Below are 23,391 nucleotides of genomic sequence, written 5' to 3' on the forward strand. Positions count from 1 at the left end.
ATATATATATATATATATATATGCATGTGTGTATGTATGCATATATGTATGTATATTTGTAGTATTTTATCTGCCTCCCTTTGGGAGTTATACAAATCTACAATATAGGATTTCTTCAATTACAATTTACCTAGCAGTTTTGAGAGTACAATGCATCGCGTCATGCCAGGTCCAGTTTTTAAAATTTAAACTCCAATTAAGCAAAATTTACAGAAAACTCACATTCTGGTGTGTGTGTCAAATGCTTTTCTTAGTCTGGTTTACACCACACGCAAACGCACACACACAGTGGGCAACGAATAAAATGAAAGTAAATGTAATATTTGTTTCTGTCTATCACGCTGATAGATACATGAGTAAAATGTATGGGAAGCTAACAGATAACAGTGAGTGAAAATGTTCTTGGAAGAGAGTAAATTAGCGACAGTGATTTGAGGAAGACTAAACTGAAACTATGAAACAGTGTTTATGTATAAACAGACGACACTTATATAAACCCTTTCGTTACCAAACCGCCCGAATTTACCTATTCATATTTAAATGAGAATATCAGAGTAAATCTCTTTAGTACATTCGTGAAAACACGTATTATACTTCGTAAACACTTCAAATACAGTTTTGTACAAAAATCGAAGTGTAATTTTAATTCCGTGAATTATGGGAGATTTTTTTCCGAAATTTGTTCCTATTGTGTCTTCAAAATTTGTAATTCTGACAAAAAATGGATACGAATTTCATTATATCAAGCAGCGAGTCAGAATTCGAAGGATTTTCTACTGAAGACCTTCATAAATCTAACTCTATGACTGAAAAAAAAAAGCATCTTTATATAAGAGTGAAGTTGTGTGTCTGTCCCCTTCGATTTACATTCGTAATTACTCCCACATTTTGCGGTGCAGTTTAACCAAAAGCGGGTATCTTATAGTCGTGATTCATATCGAGCCCTTCTGGGTATTAGCGCGCGTCTACGATGAGTCTACGATTTTAAAAAAATTTACCATCATATTTTTCCATTTTAATGCATTTTTTTCGCTTTTATATAAGGGAAGTAACTCTCTAAAAATATCTACGATGTGTCAACGATTTAAAAAAATTTACCTTAATTTTTTTTCAATTTTTAATGCATTTTTTTTGCTATTTTTTGGCTATAACTCTCTAAAAATGCTTATATAGTTATTTCCCTTACAAACCCGAGCAACGCCGGGCGATACTGCTAGTATATACATATATATGTATATATACATATATATATCTTTATGTATATAAATATATAATGTACGTATATATATATACGTATAGGTATACATACATGCATGCGTGTGTGTGTGTGTGTGTGTGTGTGTGTGTGTGTGTGTGTGTGTGTACGTGCGTGCGCGCTCGCGTGTGCGTGTGTGTGTGCAAACCAAATCTAATACACACAAAAACAAACAAGACAGAAAGCTAGAATCTAAGCAACACACAAACAAAAGCAAACAACATAACGAAGAAGAAACAACTAAAAAAAAAATATATATATATTCTAAAAGAATGCAGGAGCCGTAAGATATTCCATTTCAACAACACCTGTGTTTGACAACTTTGAAATCAAGCTTGATTTTATTTTATTCTATAATTTATTTTTTTATTAACTTACCTGAATTTACATGGTTCGTTTAAAGCTGACCCGGGATGGCGACAGATTATGGTGGCGTAGGGAAGGGGAAGGATGGTGTCGACAAACATGATAACATTGATGGGGGAGGCAATTGTGATGGTGGTGGTGGTGGTGGTGGTAGTGGTGGTGGTGGTGGTGGTGTTGGTAGCGGGAGCGTTTCGTTTTTTTTGTATTCAATTCCGAATGCCGATACTTCACTAAACATACGCTCACCCCACCCACAACACACACATGCCATTCACACACACACATACACACACTTGCACACGCAAACATACAAGGTTATATGTACGAGTATATAGTTAGGTATACATGCATATACATACATATATGTGTGTGTGTGTGTTTTTACGTATATATGCATGAATATATGTACATATGTGTGTGTGTATATATGTGTGTGTATACATATATATATACACACACACACATACATACACATAAACATATACACCCACACCCACACATACACATATATACATACACAAACACACGCCGTCGTTATCTATGCTACGTCACCCACACTATCACCATGCATGTGATCATTGAATCTGTTGGAAATAGCAATCCAATCTCCCTCAATTCATACTTTTCAACCCTAAAAATAATGTAGCTGTAGATTCATTACGCCGAAAAATAAGATGTGATTGCCATGGATGGAATACATTTGCTCATAGATCTGCTTGGTCAGAACCGAGGACGAAGTTGTACATCAACAACAACCTCCGCCAGAAAATTATATCTGGTTTCTTCATAACCAGCTATGTGGCTGTTTCGACCTCGTAGAAATAGTAGTTAAATCTTCCTCAACCCACAGGGGTTTGTCTTAGTGAAAAGAAGAATACATTAAAGAATGTCTGAAGAGTGGACCCCCGTATGCGGTTTAGTGTTCGACTCGACACTCTTCCGGTTGCTCCTGCAACCAAGCTGGTGCCAAACATAATGCTCTTCACTCCTTTGGACTACGTCAGCAAAACCAAGAGAGGAATCCTGACGATTGGGCTACCCAGGATTGTCTTACATCTAGCCCAAGCCTGCGCAAAACTGGAGAGTAAAGTGAAGAGGACATGAAATGTAAAAACCATACTGGATCAGTTTATGCGCAACTCCATTGTCTCCCGAAACAAAACGATGCCAACAATGTATGTATGTATGTATGTATGTATGTATGTATGTATGTATGTATGTATGTATGTATGTACGTACGTACGTACGTATTTATATGTATCATTCAATAAAGAAGAATAACCAGACACTATAAAAAGGACTCGATGCAGACGAATGGATTGAATCATATAATTTAGTTTAAAAAGTTAAATTCTACGCATGTAGAATAATTGGCTGGATCGAAATAACCAGGAAATCCAGAACTTGCTACTTGAAAAGATATATGCCTACCAGACACCTGTTTTGTTAAGAAAGCAGCCTTTTGTTGTGCGTACAGCAACCTCCGGTGCAAGTTTCGTGAGATTCAGAACGTGTGGTAGACCAGCCTTGCAATAAGAACTCAGTTTTGTACTAGTATTAGAAGGCTTTTATGAAGCTCGCGAAGCGCAGACAAACAAGCATCCTTTACAGACAAGACAACCATCCTGAACTAATGGTTGGAGCATTTCTAAGCCCTTCTCAGCACCAACCGTATGGTCCGTAATTCGGTATTTTACTGCATCTTGCTACAACCGGAGGAAACACCTGGACGAGATTCAAACCATCAACGGGACTGCCAAAGCTATAGAGCAGTTGAAAAGTTGTAAGATAGTAGGTTGATGAAATTCCAGCTGACATTTGGAAGAATGAAATCTACATTGCATACTAAGCTTCATCAGTTCATTATCTGCTTCTGGGAATAAAATCAAACTACCACTAGATCTTTGTAATGTCGTCGTTATTTTACAAGATGCATGGGGCGAGGAGACAGATAGCTCCTACTACTGGAGTACAACACAGCTCTTCCTCGCAAGAAGAATCTTGTGTAACTTTGAAAAAGACTAGTATGTGTCATTGTGGATGAACACCTCCCAATGTGAATTCGAAGCCAACAAGAGCATCATTGACATAGCATTTGTTCTTAGTCAACTGCAAGAAAAATGCAGCGAACAGAATAAGAATCTGTTCGTGAAGTTTGCAGACCTTAGAAAAGGGTTCGACAGTGAACAGGAAGGGTTTGTGAATAATTTTCGAACGACTAAGCCGTCCCTCCCCAATTCTTCAACGTGGTTCTTCAGCTATATGAGAATCAGCATGGACAAGTCAAATACAACAACAAAATCTCTAGCCCTTCGCAAAAGCAAACGATGTAAAGCTAAGCTGTATCCCCATGTCTGTTCGCTTCAGCATCTTCTTCAGTGTGATACTCGCGAGGACCACGGAAGACCTCAATGAACAGGATGGTTTTCTATTCAATATTGCACCAACGACAACTACCTCAACTTGAGTCGACAACAATTCCACATCAAGACATTGGAAATATTCACTCAAGAAGTACTACACTTGTTCCCCACAAGAATCAGTGCATAAAATCCTACTTCATAGAAGTTATTGAGCTCTTCGGGGTTGAAACCAGGTTAAAGAAGTCCAAAGTTCTTCACCAATCACACCGTCAGAAGATTACCGCCCTCTCTGCATCACCATCGCCAGACAAAACTAAGACAGTCCACAATTTTAACAACCTGAGGTACATAGTTTCGTCAGAGCCAAGGTCGGCAAAGGGGCTAACAATAAGCTGGCATAAGTAAAAATAGTGTTTGGCAGATTTTGGAAAAGTCTGAGCATGATACATTCCAGAAGAGAGTTTCATCGCCTGCATAAGATTGTGCTGTATGGTGAAGTGTCCACTAGCTGTCACAACGTCAATGAGGGTTACTAAAGAAACAGCAGAAAGATACTCTGGAGAAATCCTTCGTGTATGTCACGATGAATATCCTCAAGTGTCTACTATAGCCTATAATCACAATGGCTCATGATATACAATTTATCAGTGTCTCTTCTTCAGGAACACTCTCAGGGCTGATCTTGAGAGAAACAAAAGTGACTGAGAAAGAACTGTAAATAGTAACTCCGAGTCCAGAATACTCTTTTCCAGCTGCTGTGGCCTAGCCTGCCTGTGTCAGGTATTGTCCTGTCAGCCACCCGTGAGCCTGCAATCTTACATGGACAGCTCTGTTCATAGATCTTTGTTCGTGAAACCAAGGCTTGTCATCCGTTTATCTCCTGCAGTAAGACAATTCGTCGCCAGATCAATTTGTTGTCAGTATCCAACTCAGAATGCCACCAAGTTGTTTTATATTTTACTCTGGTCTCAGTATGCATTGTTTGTTTTAGTTTCGCTTCAAATTTCACTCTTGAGAGGGGCAATTGTTTCTTGGCTCGAAGAATCGAGTAATAGACGAATCGTTGTCGCGAGAGGTTTCCAGGGTGTTTGGGTTGGTTTTGTTTAAACACTGCAAACCAGTTTAACATTAATTTTATTCAAGAAGTCAATCCATCACCCATAAACACTTCGTTTCGAAGGCGAGATAAGTATATTGCACTGATGAGCCGGTGTCAGTCTCGTTCGCTTCTCCGTTTCGTTTCGTCTGGCTTTGAAGTACACAGTGTTTTATAACACTATACGTCCTTAAAGAAACTTCCTTCAGACGAAATACCACAGCAAGAATTTAGCAACACACAAACATTAAGTATCTAATATTGGTAATGTTTATAACTAACCATCTATCAATACACACACACACACACACACACACACACACACACACATATATATATATATATATACACACACACACATATATATATATATATATATATATATACACACATACACGTTGTGTGTATGTGTGTGTGTATATATATATATGTGTGTATGTGTGTGATGACGCGTGGATTAGTAATTAGGGTGTTGCATTCATGATGTAAAATTGTAGTTTCTTTTCCTGGACCGGATGATGTGTTGTATTCTTGAACAAAGTACGTCATTTCACGTTGCATCAGCAGGCATAAATGAGTAATCCTGCCACGGACCAGCCCCTTGTCCAAAGGGAGAATATTGACAGAAACCGAGAAACCGACCTCGTGAGCCAATGACTCGGAAAGGACCTTTGATCCTTATGTGTGTGTGTGTGTGTGTGTGTGTGGTGTGTGTGTGTGTATGTGTGTGTGTATACATAATACATAATCATATATACAGCAGCTGTCATTTAATTTGCTTATCCGCATAACTGCTTATATATATATACACATATATATCGAGAGAGAGAGAGAGAGAAACATAGATAGATTGATTGATTGATTGACAGGTAGATAGATAAACAGGCAGAAGGCAGATAGATAGATAGATAGATAGATAGCCATGCTAACGCAGAGTGGAAAAGTAATGTCGTTGGCAGAGATGTCTTGATAAATGCCCGGTTAGATAGAGTTGCAAGATTTTTTTAAAGGTAAGGAGAAAACCCAAATGCTGACAGAAGATATGTCTATCAATGTGCATATTTTATTTCTTTGACTCGCTTCTATGAATTATATTCCTCCACTGAATCAAAATATTTTATCTGCATGAGTAAAGTAGCGCCCATAATCTTTCCATACCCACTTAGACCAGGGCATGTCTCGTCTTCAATTATAATTCCATTCACATCTAGGGAGTTTGTTGGAATATTAAAATGTTCTGTTTTATGGATTTGAAATGTAGAAAGGCAAAGTCGACCATGGCAGAATTTTGACTCAAAATGTAAAGGATTGTAATTAAATACTGCCGTTCCTTCACCGCTCTGACATTTCCGAAAATCCATCACTTATTGTCCATTGTACAATAGACATGGGAAGTTCAGGAGACATTGACTAAAAATATTTGATGTGAAGAAAGGCTTTCCTGTGGAAAGATATATATATACGTTGAATTGTAGAATCCGTAGAAATGACCTGTTAGGATGTATGTAACGATAGTATTTTAGTGCTTTTAAATATGATATTTTTCAATTATGAGAAGAAATTTAAGCTTTGGTCAATTACATTATTTTGTTTGCGCGCGCGTATGTGTGTGTGTAAGCCGCATTAACTAACAATTCATTTTTTAAAAAGTTAGAATTATCTCCCTTACTTAGTGAATAAATGGCTTTTATTTAGAGTTGTATCCCTTGCATAATTTTTAACTTGATTGTCTCCCTTGAATCTTTTCGCTTTTATTTTTTATTTATTTATACACATAAATTTGACATGGGCGATTCTTTCCTGTCTTGGGATTCACGGTCAAACGGCTGGGTGGAATTGCGCGAAAAATTACACAGATGTATAGAATGATCCGGTGGTGATGATGGACTTTGTATTTTTTCATAGCTTCCATGCTTACCGAGATAATCTATTATAATAATACTCTTGTGTTTATGAACGAGGAAGGGGTAATAGATGAATAAGGAAGGAAGGGAAGATGTCATTTTTTTCACCGAGATAATCTACTATTGTGTTTATGAATGAGAAAGGAAGGTGATTGATGAATAAGGAAAGAAGTGGTGAGCGTTTCAAATCCGTGTGAATATGTGTGTGTGTATGTAAAAGAGTGCATGTGAATGTGTGTGCGCGAGCGCAATGGAAGTGGGGTTTTTTTATCAGTTATTTTTAGCGTTTTGACAGAAAAAAAGTCATTCTAAAATTGTTAACGTAAACGTACCCAAACAAATCGAATGCTTACACAGAACAGGTTTTACAGCCACATCATCCAAACCGACCGGGTTTAGTTACTAATATATATATATATAGAATTCTACCGTTTTGTTTGATGGGACATTATATGTCAAAAATATTTCATTCTTATTTGATATCTGTGAAAGATCAAAATTAACACTTTCTTGCGTTAATTACAAACCTATGAAATTTAATGATGCTTTTATCGTTTTAGAAGACATTTTGTGCTATACTTGTTCTAGACCTCATACAGGATTATTTCTCCTCATAAATCTGGAACACCATGAGTGACCCTCTACTCATTGATATCTTTTTTTTTGCTACAAGTCTTCAATGGTGTAAATCCTTTTAGTAGAAGACTTAATTGTTCAAGTCTTTACAACTCCTCTACGGAGACATTTGCAACATCTAGTAGCTTTCAGCCATTCTTGTTTTCTCAAAGTCCTTACCATTTTTTTTCCAGTGCCGCCTTATTATTTCTTCTTTATTATTTATTTATAATTTATTATTATTTATTTTAAGCTAGATGCTACAGCATCTAGCTCAAATTTAATGTTATAAGGGTGGCTCTTTTTATTTTTCAGCCATAGGTTTGAACTATACGAATTTTACGGAGTGGGAGCGCTAAGCAGTGATAAGTGAAATTGCAATGTTATCAACCCGAATATGCTTGCTGAACGTTTGAACCGAGGAACAAGCGATTCACTGTTTTGTCATGGTATATCTGACTTGTTGACAAATGGTGTGTACACACCTCATTTGTATACACACCATTTATCAACAAGCGAGATATGTTCTCCGTAACAAAACGCAGTGAGTAGCTTGTGCCCCAGTTTGAACATGCATCAAGCATGCTCGAACTGATAACATTGCAATATAAGGAATTTATCATAAATAACTTTATGGGAACGCTGTGTCTCCACTTAATCTTGTTTCAAGCCAACTTTATCGTCGGTCTATTTTGTTTAAGAAAATTATTCCACAGGATGAGGATTTAGTATTTCTGGCTTTGATGTGTGTCGCTGCAATCAGCCACGAAGGTGTTTTGCTTATATATATATGTTACAAACCTAAGGAATATATTGGGTTTAGGTTATGTATGCTGGGAAAGGAGGCACAGTAATATGTGATCTCACGTAACTGCCAATGAACCGTTAGCACATTTTCGATGATTTGTTCTTTCAAGGTGTGATAATTTGGTTCGTTACCAACTTTTTTTTTTTTTTTTCATTGTGCCAGAGAGACTTACTCTTTCTCCGACTCTCTAGCCAACAAAGCTCAGTCTTCCATCTGTAATACAACTGTATATGACGCAGGGCAATCTTTGTGTGTGTATGGCACTCTGTCGGTGATTACGACCAGGGTCCCAGTTGATCCGATCAACAAAACAGCCTGCTTGCGAAATTAAGACTCAAGTGGCTGAATATATACATACACACACATCGCAAAAGTAAAAAAAGCGCATGTTCTACACGGCAAATACGGTAAGCTCCAAATTCAAAATAAGTACTGGATCAATTTGACAAAACCTTTTAATATAGCACCACAATATATCTGGAATCTAATGGGTTAAACGAATAATATACACATGCAACAGAATACATAATATATCCACACAATATATACGTAATTTTACCCGGTATACGCAACTGAGGCAGTATTTAATTAAAATAGCTATCTATATATTATACTTAATGTACACACATTGTCGATAGACCAGTTACAACAATATTTGTCCAGAGAAAACCTTTGAGACTTGCTGTGTAAAAAAACACAATACATATAAGAAAAGGAGACAAATTTCGCCCCAGCAGCATTTCAATCTAGGACATTTTCAATGGCCGAAATGCTTCTAGTGTTCTCACGGAGACGAATTTTGATCTCTCTCTATTTGTGTTTACACAGCACCTCCATAAGAGACGTTTTTTTCTGTAGACAAATATAGCAGTAACTGGTTACATATACCGTTGATAGTATATATAGATGCTATATAATTTATGTTCATTTTTCCAGTATATTTTCACACTACTCGTTTCAGTCTCTTATCTACTTGAGGCTTAATATTCTAAATATCAACACTCACCGTTTTTACTTCATATCTCCCTGAGACTACTTCCCGTTTGGATTGCTTAACACTTTCAGCTTTCATTCTTCATATATATATATGCTTATGACTGTTACAATCTAAAACCAATTCCTCTTTCCCTTTATGTTATGTCTTTCATTCTAGCACTATTCGAGCATGATTATTACCGGCGTCACATTACTGGCACTTGTGCCGGTGGCACGTGAAAAAAAACATTCGAGCGAAGTCGTTGCCAGTGCTGCTGGACTGACTCCTGTGCAGTTGGTACGTAAAAAGCCACCATTTGAGCGTGGCCGTTGCCAGTACCGCCTCACTGGTCCTCGTACCAGTGGCACGTAAAACCACTCACTACACTCTTAGAGTGGTTGGCGTTAGGAAGGGCATCCAGCTGTAGAAACTCTGCCAGATCAGATTGGAGCCTGGTGCAGCCATCTGGTTCGCCAGTCCTCAGTCAAATCGTCCAACCCATGCTAGCATGGAAAGCGGACGTTAAACGATGATGATGATTAGTTATCCCAAGTCACTCGTGGGGAAATGTAGTGAACCAGTAAAATTGTTACAGCGAGCAAAACCCATGAAAACTCCACAAGTTATTCAATTAAAACCGTTCCTTCTAAAAATATGCATTAAGGCAATCAAACGGGTTCAATATTTTCTTCATTAACTGAAAATATACAGGGATGTAACTAATGAAAACATTTCATTAATAATTTTTTAAAGTATTATTTATTGATATTTCCTTTTACTAATTATAGTAAATATGATACTCAATTTCATTTGCTTGTATTCTCTGGCCTGCATATTTTATTTATTGTATTTACTTGTGTATAAGTTGCTATCCTAATTTAGAGTTATCTTGGTAGGAAAATATTTTCTCGTCATAGTTTTAGCTTTGCTCCAGGTACAAAGTTACCTCCCACTCTTTTCAGTTAGAATCAAGTATAAAATAATGCAACTTATAAGGGAAATGAATTAATATCATTCCTCTTAAATAATATAAAAATTCTAAGTAAAAGTATCTAGAGTATGACACAAGAGATAGGTAGAAAGAGAAAATACAATTCTATTTATAGATGATCAAAACTGGTAGAATTGTTGGAGTGATAGAATATGATTTGTGGTATTTATTTGGGTTTATTTATATTCAGAGTTCAAATCCAGCTGAAGTCAAAAAATATTTTATTTTTGTAAGAAAATTTTTTCAAATCAAGTTTCTGCAATATGACACAAAATGTAGGTCAGTAAGTAGTACTATTGTATTTTTAGATGATGAATATAATTGACTTACGTTCACAATCTAAACAGCATTCAAAAATTTCATCTGAAATTTCTTACAGGATAGCAACAAACAATCCAAAACAACAGCAATTAAATCAAAAGAAATAATTAAAAACAGATGTAAACATGAAATCACTGAGGGTGGGGGAAACCAAAAAAAAAATACCAAACACAGACAAAACCTTTTCATCATTAAAAATACAAAGTGAACAACATACTCTAATTTTTTTTTTCTTTTTTAAATAGGTATTTTATTATAGCAATAACATTCGATTTAAACATCTCAGTGCTTTGAACCGTCTTTTGTCATATACCTTTGTCATTTTAGCCTTGTTGTCTGAATAAAATTGTCCATGTCTTGTCCATTTTTAAATTATGTTTTCTGTAATATTTAGTTCACATTTTTGGTTTGTTTTTTTTCTAAATTTTTTTCAGTGGCAGGGAGAGGAGAAAGTAGGTAGGCATTTATAAATTTTTCTCTTTACGAATAGGTGTTTTCTTGGAATATAAGATCTCCTCCCATTTATCAATAAAATGAGAGGGAAATGAGAAAATTTTCAAGTAAAAACTTCAATGGGAAACATGTAAAAAATAAAGAAAAAAAAAGTATGAAAATTTGGATATTAGAGACATTTTGTTTTTTGTTTTTTTGTTTTTTTTTCCACTTTTAACTATGCAATTCTGAAATGGCCATGAAGTAACATACTTGAATAGCTCTACATTTTAACTGATAAGTGAAATGGCAAATTATTGAGAGAAGGGAATGTGAAACTAACAAATTCAACAGCAGACATGTTGAAAGTGGTTGACAGAGGAGGAAAAAAAAAATTTTTTTTTGTTTATAAATTGTTTGGGGTGATAAAAGACTTTGCTGGAAGTAACAATCTAACTGTAGAGATCATCTTCACCATCATCAGCAAATGTATTAGGAGTACTACCACCTGTTCCGGATGGTTGATTATTTCCACCTGTTGAACTGCTACCAGGAAACCTGAAAAAAAAAAATCATATTGCAGCTTTAGTACTAGAATATGATTGTACATATACACATCTCCATATGAGCAAATCCATACATGCAAGCAATCACACAATCTTCCACAAACATATATAAGCATATACAGTTCCTTATACAAGTGATCATCCTTACTGAATATGCCTGCAATAACCTCTTTGGTATGTACTACATATAATAATGATAATAAAGGAGGTTGCAACACTACAGAGTTTTAAACCAATGAAACAGCAATTAGCATTACCTTACAACGACAAACCAATGCTGCCAAGATAAAATTTATAACAAGCTACATACATCATATAATTCATTTGTTGTCAATTATATATAATATTAATCACATATAGAAATAGATATACCTGAAATTTCCAAAACCTCTACTCCTTTGGAAATTCTGAGCGAACATTTCATATTTTCTAATGTCATTATCAGATACTGAACGACGAGCTGGCTCCATAGCTCTCTCAAAATGGTCTTTACGGATCTCTGGGACAGGGTCAACATCAACTTCCTGAAAAACCAAAAGGAAACCAATTATGAACATACAGCTATAATGTAAATTATAATGTCATGTGCTAAAGTAAAGCTGACATTGTGTGGAGAGTTGGTCACTTAACTGAAGTGTAAATACTCGGTATTTATTACCATCACTGTAATTTTCAATAGAACTGGACTACCCACTCATTGCATTGTAGTTTAAGTGGCTGAGTATTCCATAAACACTTGTATCCTTAATGTAATTCTCAGGCATAATCATGGTGAGAGTGCATGACAAGGTTGGTTATTTGAATTACAGCAATATCTGATAAACTTATACACTTTCTGACTAATTCACAAGGACCAGACCAACCTAAGGCTATAGAAGACATGCATTCTAAGATGCTGCACAGTATGAGTGCACTTAACACATGATCGCAAATAAATTCAACTGCACTTTTATTTAATAGCAGTGAGAAATGAGAAAGAAAGAAAATACTGTGAGAGAGAAAAAGATAGTGAAAAACAGCTTAGTTTGTAACTTTACTCTTCTACTTGTTTCAGTCATTTGACTGTGGCCATGCTGGAACACCACCTTTTAGTCAAGCAAATCGACCCCAGGACTTACTCTTTGTAAGCCTAGTACTTATTCTATCAGATCTCTTTTGTTGAACCACTAAGTTACGGGGATGTAAACACACCAGCATTGGTTGTCAAGCAATGTTGGGGGACAAACACAGACACACAAACATATACACACACAGATACATTTTATTTATATATATATATATACGATGGGCTTCTTTCAGTTTCCGTCTACCAAATCCACTTACAAGGCTTTGGTCAACCCGAGGCTATAGTAAAAGACTTGCCCAAGGTGCCACGCAGTGGGACTGAACTGGGAACTATGTGGTTCATAACCAAGCTATTTACCACACAGCAACTCCTATGCCTACTTAATAATTTTTAATCAAGAAGGTTAATTTTTTTATATAGTTAAATGAATCAACAATTGCATGGATACTTGTATCCACCAAATAAAAGCTGTGATGGACCTAATTAACATCTCAACAAGCTGTATTGTAATGCATACTCCCAGTTGATACTTTTGCAATTTTATAATGTTGAATATTATTGTTTATGAATTTCTAGAGAAAACTTCAGAGTATCCAAAATTCATTTAATAGGAATGTGGTTTACTCCATATGACAATATTTGTGAGGTGATAAGGTTTGAACCTACAATCTTACTCATTAAAACTCATAACAAAGCTGAAGATAAACACTTTATAGTTATGTTAGATAAAAAAAAAAGACATTAGAAAGATGGTAAATGAATGATATTCTATATGTCAAGCAGTTTCATTTTTTAAGAAGCATACAATTTGTTTGTTTCCTATCTCAGCCCTCTATCCCTAGTCAGGGACCTCTTTATTGAAAGAGCCCTTACTTGCATACTCTCTCCATCCAGTTCAAAGTTACCCCTAATGTTTCTAAACTCTAACCATCTCCTCAGCCACAAAAGACCAACCTCACCGGAATACCCCGAGTCCATATTTTCCCAGCTGATATTAAACCAACACAATTTGAGAATAAACTTCAATGGCAGCAATTTCAACAGCTATGGGGGAGACTTTCAAAAGTTGTTTACTATGCCCTTTCCCTAACTTATTTAGCCTTTTTCTTCAATTCATTTTTAAAATAATGAATAATTTAATAAAATAACTGTCCTTATTAACCTCATATTTAGAATGTAAATTAACATGCAATTTCGCTGGAAGATTCTAAATTAGATCCTTTTAAAACAAGAATTTTGTACCTTAGAACCAAAGGCAGTTTCAGGCACGTTGGTATCGAACGGATTAAAATGCTAAAACAGACAAATGCTGACACTCATTACTTTTTGCACATGATAAACAAGCTTTAAAAGATCATTCAGCACAATTTCATAGAAAGAATCTTTCGGTAACGGCTGCAGAGACATAAAGCTAACTAGATATTGGTGGCATGCAATAACGCACAAAACTAATGAATCCCTCCTTTCTCTTTTCTGACTAATAATTTTGCATATTTAACATTGCCAACAAGGTTCAAACACAGCATTTAGGCAACCAATGCCCTGTGAGTGAAATTAGTAGACAGAGGCTGAACAGCAGCTCCTTGTTTATAAGAGTATGTAAGAATGTTACATTCTGTATCTACACATGACACCTTCTAGGCAAACTGATGTGTTCACATTTTCTACAAACAAGTCTTGCAGCTTTATGCTTTCAAAGACAAGTGGAAAAAACAAATATCCCAGACAGAAATTGTTAGTGAAAAGAAGGTCTGGTCATAAAACAAATGTACAAACAAACTTACAAACCTTTAACACAACCCTTATAAAAGAAAAATTTTTAAAGTTGAGAAATGTATAGGAAGAAGTCCCAAACACATTAGTTGTCAGAGCATTACTACTCACCATGTTTGCATCTGCACTTTGACTGCGTTCTCTCTCTAATCGAATCTCAGCTTCAATTGACTCTTTAATTGCTAATTTGCAAGCACGTTGGCAAATTTCCATCAAATCTGCACCGCTGAAACCTTTTGTATTTACAGCAAGACATTCTAGATCGACATCCTGAAAAAGCAGAGCAAAATAATATATTATGAAGAAATTCATGAAGTGTAGTTCGAGTGATTATATTTTATCAACTAGTCCATTTGACAATCTGACAAGGAACACTACTTAGCAACAAGTGAAATAGAACTCCAGTAGGCAATATGAGCCAGCTACTTAGCAACAAGTGAAATAGAACTCCAGTAGGCAATATGAGCCAGCACAGGAGAATCTTGTATATTCAGAGAGGCAATGGAACCTCAAACTGACATTTTATAACATACCTGCAAAATTTTCAAACTAATAAGGGGTTAATTTTTATGAAAACTATGCCTGACAGTTACATGTTAGACTATACTTCATTAAGGAGGTATAATAAGACAAACATGATCAGGGCTGTCACCACGCCTACTTACTCCTCCCTGCATTTCTTCATTTATACCTTAACTTAAATTTCAGAGTTCTCTTCTTTGCCCTTAAAATGTCTTCTTGACAACAAGACTAATGATTTTTCTCATTATAAATGTATTACAAATGCTCATTGAAGTGTTAAAACAGATTCTGAGTAATTAGTAAAATAGAACTTACTCTAGCAACAGGAGATTTTCGTAGATTAGCTTTTAGAATTTGAGACCGAGATTTTCCATCAGGCAATGGAATATATATCAACTGATCAAGACGGCCTGGTCGAAGAATGGCAGCATCAATTATTTCTGGTCTGCAACAAAATTTTACAACATTAGAAAAGAAATAACAACAGAAAATACAAAAGAGCAATTTCTTTGAAATACAAAATCAATTTACCTATTAGTAGCTCCTATGATAAATACATTTTTCTTTGCATTCATTCCATCCATTTCTGTTAGCATCTGGTTAATAACTCTATCCGAAGCACCACCTAAAAGTGATAAGGTAAAACTGAAATTAAACGCAAGTCAACAAAATTTTCTAACTTAACAGTATTTGCAGGCATGATAGTGTAGTTTAGAAGCTTGCTTTACAGCCATGTGGTTTCAGGTTTAGCCCAACTAACTAACACCGAAGGCAAATGTCTTCTACTATAGCCCTGGGCCAACCAAAGCCAGTTGTGTGTATGTGTATCTACCCTTGTTTTGACATCATATGAAGCTTGTAAATGAGCACCATCAAGTGACGTTCATTTCCAATCTTTCCATGAAAAATATGTTTCACAAAGGGAAAATATTACCTTGCTTGGAAATAGGTGAAGTTTAACAAGAGCATCTGGCCATAGAAAAACTGATAAATTCCACCTGACTCGTGCAAGCATGAAAAAGCAGACATAAAACTGATGAGGATTCCAAATACATAAACTGAAAGTGTTTGTAGTCAGCTCAACTCACTACAAATCACAGTTAAAAGCCAACACACACATCTTGCTGAAGAAGAAAAGTGATTCAGATAATGTAGTCTGAATGTAAAACAAGGTAATTATTGCTGAAATACCTTTGATGACAGATCTAATCTACCAGCGTTGAACTGAATTAACCCTTTCGTTACTATATTTATGACCAAAATACACCCCTTATGTGTTTCAATTAATTTCTAACATAATCATAAATTTAGTCTGGTTTCATTAAACAACTATAACTTTTTTATTTATCAATATATTAATGTGATTTTTGGAAGATAATTTAATGAAATGTTCTCAACCAATTCTATACTATAATTTTTGTCACAAAGTGACTCTAATTGCAGGTAGATACAGGTAAATTCAACAAAATATAAAATTATTAAAATTTTGTTCAAACATCGCTATAGAAAATGAGTTATTAGCTAATATTCAATCGGGTATACAATTTTACGATAGAATTTGTTATTCTGGGTAACTTTCTGATACCCATAATAATATTTATGGCAAAATAGTCTTAATTTCATTTAAGGTTGTGGGAAACCACTAACTATCCTTTCTTTCGCTTTGTTTACATTTAGCGTAACGGTTCGTTTCCGCCGTAATGATTTCAAATAGGCTCATTCGAAAAAGTAAAAAGAATAGTCTAAGGCTTTACTCTCCTGGGAAAGTCTGTGGCTTGGTCCAGTTTCTTCAGAAATATCACCGAAAGAAACAGTTTTTAAATTTTCACTCCATTCAGGTGCCAATTCATTTTCTTTATCGCTGTCAGAGCTCTCGGATTCACTGTTTTCACTTTCGGAAAATGAAACAGATTCATTATCAAATACCATGTGCTTTTTTTTTTCAGTCATAGAGTTAGATTTATCAAGGTCTTCAGTAGAAAATCCTTCGAATTCTGACTCGCTGCTTGATATAATGAAATTCGTATCCATTTTTTGTCAGAATTACAAATTTTGAAAACACAATAGGAACAAATTTCGGAAAAAAATCTCCCAAAATTCACGGAATTAAAATTACACTTCGATTGTTGTACAAAACTGTAGATGAACTGTTTACGAAGTATAATACGTGTTTTCACGAATGTACTAAAGAGATTTGCTCTGATATTCTCATTTAAATATGAATAGGTAAATACGGGCGGGTTTGGGCGGTTTGGTCACATTAACCAAAATTTTTTTCGGGCGGCTTTGGGCGGTTTGGTAACAAAAGGGTTAAACAATTTAAAACACCTTCATACTTAAAACCAAATTCCTTAAAAGTAAAAGATTTTTCCATATCATTTAACAAATTAAACATGTATACTTTTAGAATTTCCACAACATAATATCTTAAACTGGCTTTGACAATTTCAAAGAGTTGATGCTAGAATCTGCTATTCCTGAAGCTACAAACAAAAAAATATATCACCATGGGGATCATCATTCCTCAATCAGAATTCAGCACAAGAGAATACATACCACCATCACCAACACTTCCACCACGAGATTTAGCTATTGAATCCAATTCATCGAAGAATAAGATACATGGTGCAGCAGAACGAGCCTAGAAATGTAGGAAAAAGCAAAAATATATCTCGTCAGTTATTTGGTAATTACAACAAATATTACAAGAGAAATTGTTAGATAATCGTTAATCAATAAGATGTATTTCTAAAATAAAAAAAAATATCAAAAGATATTGGGATATATATATATATATATATATATATTTACATACTACCCAGCGTTGCCCGGTAAAATATTCATAGAATTGTTTGCCAGTTTGTAGAATGAGAATTCATGGTACTTATGCATGTATATATATATATATATATATATATTTAACATAACTTCTGCACTTATTTACTTAGAACTATCCAAACAATAGTAATCAATTTACATGAGCAGAAGCTTTTTTTTTTTTAGCAATTTTGAATCCTGAAAATCACCTGTTACTTTTGCTTTAACGTGAAACAGAGAGAGATTTACACATACATGAGAACACACACGTTCACTCACTTTCTCTCACACAGGCATACAAAAAAGATGTATGCATATGTATTGATGTATGTACGTACACAATGCACCCCCTCACTCCCTCTTTCACACGCACATGTCCATACATCTTTCACTTTCTTTTACTTTAAAACAAGAATCGAAATTGATCAATGGAATCGATCAATGGAAATTGCAGATGTGTTACCAATGCCGGTGGCATATAAGAGACTTTCCGTTTCGCGACCGTTGCCAGCACCGCCCGTTTCGTTCCGTTGCAGCCTCGCCTGGCCCGGTTGCCGGTTGGCACCTAAAAAGCACCATCCGTCGTGGCCGTTTGCCAGCTCTGTCTGGCACCAGAGCGGGTGGCACGTAAAAAGCACCCACTACACTCACGGAGTGGTTGGCGTTAGGAGGGCATCCACCGTAGAACACTGCCAGATTTGACTGGGCCTGATGAGCCTTCTGGCTTCACAGACCCCAGTAGAACCGTCCACCCATGCTAGCATGGAAAACGGACGCTAAATGATGATGATGATGATGATGAAGAGTAAATAAATAAAAGATTTTTACGTAAATTAACGAACTCTGGATGATGAAATCACATTCAGTTAAAAATATTTCTAAGTGGTTAAAATATAGTGTACGGCAAAAAGTTGACTTTATTTTCTTAGAGAGCGCAAAGACTATGTGTGTGTGTATGTCACAGATAGTAGATATGCGTTTGTGCTGATTGATACGCCATGACATTCATATGTGTATATTCTATATGTGTGTTAATGTGATGGAAGCCATGTTTTTTTTTACATCAATAAATAACAAACAAAAATTGTGTTTAATCATTTAAATAGAGGTCCAAATGTCACCAAAATTTGTAAAGCACTGCTGAAGGTAAGTATGAAAATAAATATGTAAAAAAAATTAAAATAAAATATACTATTTCTGAGATATTTCAGTTACACACAAACATCCCTAGAATATTATTGAGATGGCACAATATTTGGTTTGATTTCTAACTCACTGGAAAGTTTTTCAATGTTGATTTGAAATATTTTTGATGAATTGCAAAGATCATATTTATATATTTTTTATTGTATTTGAACTAGTTTTTCTTTTTGTAATACATTATACACAGAGTCCAGTTCTTATTGCATTACTGTGACTTGTGTGAGTCAATAACCCAAAGAGCTATGCTAGCAGAGTGCAAGCTCCAGATAAGACCTCCTATGCTGCACAGGTCAAAGGGCAGATGTCAAACTAATATGGATTGCCTCTTTCCAGAAATAAAAAATAGTGTAAGGCCAACACCACAACATAGAAAAAAAAAGCAAAGTTGCAGAAGCATCAATGGCAATTCAAAACCATTAAGATCCTGGAGATAGTGACCTTCTCTCTGGGAAATATAGGAGGCAGTGCAGCCAAAAAGAAAGCCCAAATCTAAGAATTGAGAAGAAAAGTTGTTGATGGAATATGCTTCATAGAGAGTGTGAGCTTAAAAGTAAGTCTATGAATTTTGAGGTCATGATAGGAAGAAAAAGGTTACCTTATCAAAGATATCTCTGACATTTGCTTCAGACTCTCCAAACCACATGGTAAGCAATTCAGGGCCTTTAATAGAAATAAAATTGGCCTGGCATTCATTAGCAATTGCTTTTGCCAATAGGGTTTTACCACATCCAGGTGGCCCATAAAACAAAACTCCCTTAGATGGAGTCAGGCCAAACTTGAGGAATTTCTCAGGGTGCTCAACAGGATACTGAAAAACAATTTTAAAAAAGTTAAAGACAAGAAACAATACTAAATAAGTAGAAATTAATAATGTTAAGATAACAGAATTTATTATATGAATTCAATTTTTCAAAGAGAAAGTAGGAAAATATATCTGAAATGGAAGACATTGTATAGAACACTGAATAGGAAACGCCTGTAAAATTTTCCAAGAAAGTACATACTTGAGTGCTAGAACATGTAAATGCTTTTTTTAAAAATTATTCTTAGGTTATTTTTCAGACTTAAATGTTAACAGTTAATTGATGGCCCTTTCTAATGTTAACTATTTTATCAAGAAAGACAAAAATAGGAAGATTTTGATATAAACCTTCCCTTAAAATTATTTTACTGAACCCCTCCAAATTAACAAATATTTTGAAAATGTAAGCTCATGAACTGCATTTCATTAGAAATTTGGTTGAAAAAGGAAGACAGCTTACCTGAACAAGTTCTTGGAGTTCTCTCTTAACATCATCAAGACCACCAATATCATCCCAAGTGACAGAAGGAACCTCAATTGAAGTTTCTCTAAGAGCACTAGGATTACTCTTTCCAAGAGCCCACTGAAAATATGAAGTCCAATAGAAAAGTTAACAACAATCCACAGAAATAGTAACAGCTAGGAGACAATAAGAACAGTATTATATTTACAGTACCCTATAAGACATGTTAGAAGCAATGAGTTTACAAGAAAAAAATACTTTCTGCAAAATCATTTTAGAAAATTCTTATATGCTTTTACCTATATCTAAAATACATTTAAGTAACACTCCAATGACAGGATTATAAAAGATACGAAAATATTGACATGCTGGCATAAAAAAGTCACTATCACCATGCTCTACACCTTCATATTCAAAGAGAAATTTATGAAAGACAGGTAATCTCACAACAGATGTCACACAAGCATGACCATACATAGTTAACAAGGGAAGGAGAGGAAGAGAGAAAGAAAAATTTAGAGATATAAAGATGGAATGTGTACATACCCTGAAGTCTTCCATTGTAACTGCCAGAGAATCAAGCACTTCTGCATCTATCGAATCGTCTTCCAAGTCAATAAGATCCATCTTCTCCCGAATCTGCTGAAGAGCTGCCTCAGAGCAAAGAGATGCCAAGTCAGCACCAACATGACCATGAGTTTCTTGGGCAATCTGCAGCAAAAAGAAAATTCACATTGTGTATCCCGGTTTTTATAACAGACCCACTACATATATCTTAAGCAGCAACGAAAAGGGTTAAAGTAAGGAAGGGTATCTAATCATAAAACACAGCCTCAAAAGTCTTGTCCAACCCCTGCCAGTTTAGAAAGTGAATGCCAAAAACAATGATTATGATTAATATCAATGTATCGACATTAGTAAAAAGCCAAACATTTATCTGCTCAGAGTAAGCTGAAGCCAAAGAGAGAGCAGCTACGCGGATATTTCAGTTGCTAGAAATAGCGGCTAAATCTCCCTCTAATGATACTTTATAGTCTTAAAAAGGACACACATACACAAGGTACATTCCAATATAGAATAGGATGAGTACAACTAAGGTGTCAGTCACAGTTGCTTTGGGTCATGGATCAGCTCAGTTGGAAATGCTCTTAACCTTTTTGATACCAACCCACCTGAGACAACCCCTGGTTCTATGGTACAAACTTCTCACTTTAAAGTGATTAAAATCTTACTTCAAAATTGTATGTTAATTTATGAACCAAACACTAGCTTAATAATGACAGAAGTTATTTTACTAAACCCTCCCTTATTTTCAAAATTAATTGAAATAAAAGCAGTATATCTCAACAAGTATATGGTAACAAAAAGGTTAAACAGCAGAGACAACACTTGTTCATCAAGCCAAAGCGGTGACTGCTTACAGAATTGTCTAACCAAGTGGAAATTTTGGTCTGGTCTCCCTCAGAACACACCCAATGTCTTAATGAAGGATACACTGAATATTGCAAGCCTAAAAACATGTGGGGGATAGATAAGAGGCAGGATCTTCAAAGTTAGAATATTGTGGTTAAACAACCACAATAAACAACATTACATTATTATTCACTTATAAAGCTACCTCCGCTGGCAATTAAGTCATATACATAGACCAGAGTAAAACATCTCAACTCAGAGGTTATCCTCAAACCAAAGAGCTGATCCAAAACTTAAAGGCACTCAAGGACCAGAAAGTAGTACAATAAAAGGTACAGACAATCCAACAGATTTCCTGTTTCTATTCACAGAATTTCATACATTAACGGGTGCTGGCACCACATGTTAGTGCCTGTGCCACACAAAAAGCACCTGGTATACCCTGTGAAGCAGTTGGCATTAGAAAGGGTATCCAATCAGAGAAACCATGCCAAAATAGACAATTAGAACCTGGACTGCTCTCCAGCTCCTGTTAAACTGTCCAACCCATTCGAGCATGGAAAATGGATGTTTAAATGATGATGTTAAGTGAAAGTCGACCCAAGGTTATGGTAGTAAACTTGTACAATGTACTTCATTTCTACAGTTCTCTTTGATTGCAAAAGTAAGGGAGTGAGATTACCTGTTCCAAGTCAACATTATCTGCCAACTTCATATTCTTTGTATGGATACGCAAAATTTCAAGACGACCAGTGGCATCAGGAACATTGATGTCAACTTCCTTATCAAAACGACCTGTAAGAAAACCATATAGACTAATTGGTAATGATGTTCATAACTCCTTTACATATGAATAGGTAATGAGATTTACTAATCACAGGGTTGACAAGTTAAAATTGATGGTAATAGATCATTAGAATTAAATACAGGTATCTGTTAATTACAGCAGACATAAGAAATGCAAAGGAAATCACCATTAAAGAAAATGGATTGTGACAGCAAAAAAATACTTGTACAAGCTATTTTAATATCTCTGGTATCTTTCTGAAATCTGTTTTTTTTTTTTTTTTTGCCATTTTAGTGCTTTTGTCAAATGAACTGTCCTACAATATCATGTTAGATAAGGAGAAGTCATGACAAACACCAAAAAATGAGAATGGTGGAAATATTTTTCTTTCTAAACATAACAAAATCTATGTTATTAATAAAACCCGAGATATACAAAATGACCTACAAAAACTGTTTCTAAAAACTTCTTAATCACAGCACTGATGTCTTATAGTGTTATTATCCATAGATAGAAAAGTTAGAAGACTTCAAGTGATTATTACAGTGAGTGTTAGTCTGCAGAACGATTCTGTAAAGAATCTTATAAATACTAATTTTTGTTAAGCCACCATTATTACTTCTAGAAACAACTGCTCAGTTTCTTCTATACATTTAAACAAAATTATTATTTGCCATTCAGAATCAGAATGCATCATTCACCACTAGTCTCTCACCCTTATGAGATTTGGTAAAAGCAATGTCTAGACCAGTGGTTCTCAAACCGTGCACTGTTGTGCCACAAAATGCAATTAAGTGCACCTCAAAAAGGCATGGTTATATTTCAGAATATGAAAAATACAAACCAAAATTC

At 35.2% G+C, this 23,391-nt stretch overlaps 1 protein-coding gene and 1 long non-coding RNA gene across 2 annotated transcripts in view; one reads left to right on the plus strand and one right to left on the minus strand.

The window, feature by feature from the left end:
• Positions 1 to 10,917: 10,917 nt before the first annotated feature.
• The window catches only part of LOC115213827 (transitional endoplasmic reticulum ATPase), a 43,326-nt gene continuing 30,852 nt past the window's right edge, over positions 10,918 to 23,391 (minus strand). Inside the window, exons 10-19 of the mRNA XM_029782723.2 lie at positions 22,435 to 22,547; positions 20,886 to 21,050; positions 20,337 to 20,459; positions 19,670 to 19,882; positions 17,611 to 17,695; positions 15,586 to 15,679; positions 15,370 to 15,499; positions 14,644 to 14,802; positions 12,066 to 12,217; positions 10,918 to 11,685 (exon numbers count right to left, since the gene is read on the minus strand). Of these exons, the coding sequence (XP_029638583.1) occupies positions 11,580 to 11,685; positions 12,066 to 12,217; positions 14,644 to 14,802; positions 15,370 to 15,499; positions 15,586 to 15,679; positions 17,611 to 17,695; positions 19,670 to 19,882; positions 20,337 to 20,459; positions 20,886 to 21,050; positions 22,435 to 22,547 (1,340 nt within the window). The 3' untranslated portion in view covers positions 10,918 to 11,579. The remainder of the gene's footprint in view (positions 11,686 to 12,065; positions 12,218 to 14,643; positions 14,803 to 15,369; positions 15,500 to 15,585; positions 15,680 to 17,610; positions 17,696 to 19,669; positions 19,883 to 20,336; positions 20,460 to 20,885; positions 21,051 to 22,434; positions 22,548 to 23,391) is intronic.
• On the plus strand, positions 12,365 to 14,701 carry LOC118764245. The gene is made up of 3 exons (XR_005000043.1): positions 12,365 to 12,406; positions 14,025 to 14,028; positions 14,590 to 14,701. It is a non-coding gene; the product is annotated as an uncharacterized LOC118764245 (long non-coding RNA).

The sequence above is a fragment of the Octopus sinensis genome, linkage group LG7 (assembly GCF_006345805.1).
Source record: "Octopus sinensis linkage group LG7, ASM634580v1, whole genome shotgun sequence".
Taxonomy (NCBI): Eukaryota; Metazoa; Mollusca; class Cephalopoda; order Octopoda; family Octopodidae; genus Octopus; species Octopus sinensis.